We start from the raw sequence: 4,316 nt of genomic DNA on the forward strand, positions 1-4,316 counted from the left end.
TGTAATAATGTGAAATATTTCTTCTATGTTGTTTCAGAAGCATCTAAATTAAAAAATCTACTTAGAGAAAATGATTAAAGACAGAAATTTTGTGAAGAGAACAACAACAAGACTTAACTATTTTGGACTATGTGTATCCTTATCTAAATTTGGGAGAGGAATAACACAAGGTTACCTTATTTTTTCTCTCCCTATCATTTTAATGATGACTTATTGTATGAATCAATAAAGAATAAAAAGAATTTAACTCTTATTTTTGCAAGTTCATGGCAAAATTCTGGACTTAAATATCTCTTCTCCTTCTTGTTCTTCGCTTCCTCTTATCCTTATCAGTACTTCTACAACCTATAATCTGATAGAAAACCAATTCTCACAGACTTTGCTTTTTCCTGTCACAGGTCCGAGGCAAAATGCTAGACCGGGGAGCGAGGTCTGTCAAGTTGGTTCGCCTGAGCCCGGCCACCCGCTACCTCATCTGTGTGCTGGGTCTCGGCTCGTGGGCCGATCGCATGCAACACGTCGACACGCATGCGCACAATCACACACACGACACTCATCAGCTGACGGCACTGGCTGACTCGCAGACTAGCCGATGCACTGAGGTAAGTCGAGTTGGCGGACCTAAATGGAAGCTGTAGCGGTTACAATGCATTTGATAAGAACAGTTTCTCTTTCTCGGAGAGAACTCTGACAGTTCTCAAACTCGGAGAGTCTACATTCCCAAGCCATGTACTTCGGACACCCGCCAATATCGGACTAACCCCCATGAAGTGAAGCAAATCCTCTTCCTCGGCCAAATTGTTTAAGGAACATAACCAATGTCTCTCCCCTTCCATGCAAAAAGTTGAGATAGAAGAGGGCTGACAGAAGTTAATGATGCTGAAGAAGAGGTATGTCAGTGGCTCCAGAACTTACTAGATTCTATTAGTATTTAACATATTAATTGTAAAATTATTTTTCCTCCACCTCCTGTCCAAAGTGCTCACTTTACTCCCTGGAACATAATACTAAAGAGTCACTTTTTCGCTCTCGGGAAGAAAAAACAGGAAAACTCCCTAGAGCATAAAGTAACTCCATTTAAATAACATGGGAAGCATCTCCATTTTAAAAACGTACATTTGAAATAGGTTAGAAGGTCTAAGCCCAGATGAGGAAAGATGAGGAAGCATTTTAGAGTAGTCATTAAACCAACTAACTTCAATACCTCAACCAGACATTTGATCAATATATGAAGTTTATGTTTGTATGCTAATTATTACAAACTCCATGTCACTATAGGCCTAATAAAAAAATGTATAAATTTTTTTTTCATTCCATGTCATTCAAAATACCAGCCAACGAATATTCCTCATTAACTAATCAAATTTGAAACAGGAACTCCATCATAGCTGTAGTTGTGGCGGCCATTGTTGTTACAAATTTGGGCGACAGATAGCGTACAGTGCTGTTAGCGGAGAACGTGATTACAAGCCAGCTGTTTCTGTTTACTTTTTAGATCATGTTGTAACACATTGTTTGGTCACGTAAGTTTTAAAAATTATTTTATTTGCAGGTTTTATAAAAATGTAGGTGAAGGAAAAATTTTGTATATTACACGAGTGAAAGATTTTTTTTCTCCCTCAGGGAAATTGTTGGCCTCGGCTTCGCCTCGGGCTTCAAACTTTCCCTCAGGGAGAAAAAAACAGTACTGTGAATTAGTATGGCTTTTGTGGTGGGGAGTCCCTTGCGGGAAGGGCCCACCGTTGAAATATAATTCAAGCTGTCAATGGGCCTCACGACTGTCATACTTCAGCCGGGACCGACAGTTTACGTGCCCATCCGATAACACGGAAGTGATCTGGTTAAAAAACTTTGGTTGTAAGAGGGTTTGAACCCGGGATCTCCATGCTGCTACGCAGGCACTCTATCCACTAGACCACGGATCACTCCAAAAACAGTACTATTCACTCTAGATATACAAATAAACATTTTTATTCTTGGCCTATGAATGCATATGCATAATATAGATAGAAGAGTAAACCTCTAGCTTTAAAAATCATATTTATCTTTTTCCTATCACAGCCCGAGTTAAGATAAGCTTTTACATCACTCCGCGTTTTCAAACCGTTTATATATTACATGAAATTCTGTTTCATTAGCTTTCCTTGCCCATTCAACTCTCATTCTCTCTTTCATTCCTTCATACATGGAAATGGATTCAATTCTCCATTCTGCCCTAGCTGCTTGCATATCCTAGCATTTGCTTGCAAGTACTTGAAGCTATAGCGAGGTCCACGTTATAATGGCAGTGGAGAAAGATAGGAGATCAACGTTGCCAATCCTCCGTCTTGTCTATGCCTTCTGTAGACGGTAGCTGATACAGGTTTATTGATGTAATATTAGCTGTTCATCTCGTTAAAATTTCCGATCCTCCATCTGTCAATGTCTATAGACGGTAGCTGATACAGGTTTATTGATGTAATATTAGCTGTTCATTCTCGTTTAAAGTAATCGATTATATTTTATTAAGCCATAAATTATATTTTTGAATAATTTCATGATTAAGATCAAATATTGTATTAATTAATTTTCAATTATACATTGTTAAAAGACGATCTGGCAACAGAGCAAAGCGAGAAAGAGAAAGCGATATCCGCTTTGTTCAATGATAGACAAGAATAGCAAAACCATTGCTAATGAAACACTGTCATTATAACATGGACCTCACTATAGCATTTGCTTTGAAGTACTTGGAGCTAGCAATTTCTAGCTTTTGTTCTATCAACTTTACAATACGTGTCTATTGATTTATTCATTTGATATTCAGTATTATCATAGAGAAACAATAGCATAAGTAGATATCCCATGGTATAAGGCGTTTATGTCGCAACTTTTACTGTTATCTCAAACCGTTCACTGTCGATTATTGTCGATTTTTACTGTTTTGACCGGGTAATAGTGTATGAACGGCACAATATGAGAGACTACCAGTGTCACATAGCTTTATGGGAAACAACTACGTGGACTATCAGCTTGAGATAACAGTAAAAGTTGCGACATAAACGCCCTATACCATGGGATATCTACTTATGCTATTGTTTCTCTATGGTATTATACAGATTCCAAAAATGTATCCCAATTTTTTCATGTGTTCGCAGGTGAAAACCCTAGAGGGTGATAGTGAGGAGAGTGCAGGTCGCGGGGGTGGCTCCATCCTGACCCGTCGCCTGGGGTTGATCGTCGGCTCAGCCATGGGCTTCGTCGTTTTTGTCGTCCTGGTCTCCGTCCTCGGCTACTTGAAGATCAAGAAACAGCGACAGGTAATGGTAAATATCACCATTTGTGTCCTACCATATTATGGTTCTCATACTTTTGAAAACTCTTGTAGAGTAGCCTATAATCAGAGAATACTTATAGTATAAGTATAATTACTACTATAAGTATAATTGAAAAACCTTTACTTATATCACTTTACCTCAGAGGTTACCAAACTGTGCGCCGCGGCGCCCGGGGGCGCCGCAAACTAGTGCCCGGTGCACCGCCGTTGTCTATCAAAGACTCACATTACAGAACAGTGCGGATCAGTCTGTGTGTGTGCTGTGAAAAAAATATTAACAATCTTAAGTAGAGTAAGTCAATAATAAATTACTATTAAGAATATCGACTAAAAAGTGATTTTAATAAATAATGCAATGCGATATAAATAATTATACTAGGTGCGCCGCCAAGCCATATATGTACTCAAAGGGAGCCGTGGGTCAAAAAGTTTGGGAACCTCTGCTTACCTTATACTTACTTACATCAACTTTGTTATTGAAGCTTATGTACATCAGCTCTTGTAGTATAGCCTATTAACTTATACTAACATAAACTCTTATAGTATAGCCTATAATATATTTGAATAAATTTGTACCCTTTGTCTTTTCTTTCGATATCAAGTTTTGGCCAATTATGTAATTAAATTTCTAAGTGTCAAATTGAATGATATTATTATATTCTTTGACAGTTTTATTCAATGGTATATGGAATTGATGGTTCCATTAAATAGAATCACTGGTATCCCTTTATTTTCTTCGATGACACGACTGGTTTAAGGCTGTGCAAAGACTGAAAACAAACCTTCTACTGGTGATATTTTTTAAAGTTTTCCGATTTGTGTGACTATCAAGCTATCAAAATGAAAAAGTTTTCTCAGGAAAATTTTTTTCTGATCATTATTTCTTGAAATATGAGCGCAAAAGTTTTAATTTTTGGGAAAGATCGTTTCAAATTCAGTAAGAGATAAATCCATGAAATTTTAAGGATATATTCTCAATGGTATTGTTGATTGAATAAAA

The 4,316-nt window shown here is 37.4% G+C and overlaps 1 protein-coding gene across 1 annotated transcript; it reads left to right on the plus strand.

The window, feature by feature from the left end:
- Positions 1-404: 404 nt before the first annotated feature.
- LOC120355410 lies at positions 405-3,305 on the plus strand (the record flags this gene model as incomplete). Its single annotated transcript, XM_039443770.1, has 2 exons — positions 405-602; positions 3,138-3,305. Coding segments are annotated over exons 1-2 (360 nt in total), but the record flags the coding sequence as incomplete, so codon positions are not given.
- Positions 3,306-4,316: the final 1,011 nt, after the last annotated feature.

This window comes from Nilaparvata lugens, unplaced genomic scaffold (assembly GCF_014356525.2).
Source record: "Nilaparvata lugens isolate BPH unplaced genomic scaffold, ASM1435652v1 scaffold11170, whole genome shotgun sequence".
NCBI lineage: Eukaryota > Metazoa > Arthropoda > Insecta > Hemiptera > Delphacidae > Nilaparvata > Nilaparvata lugens.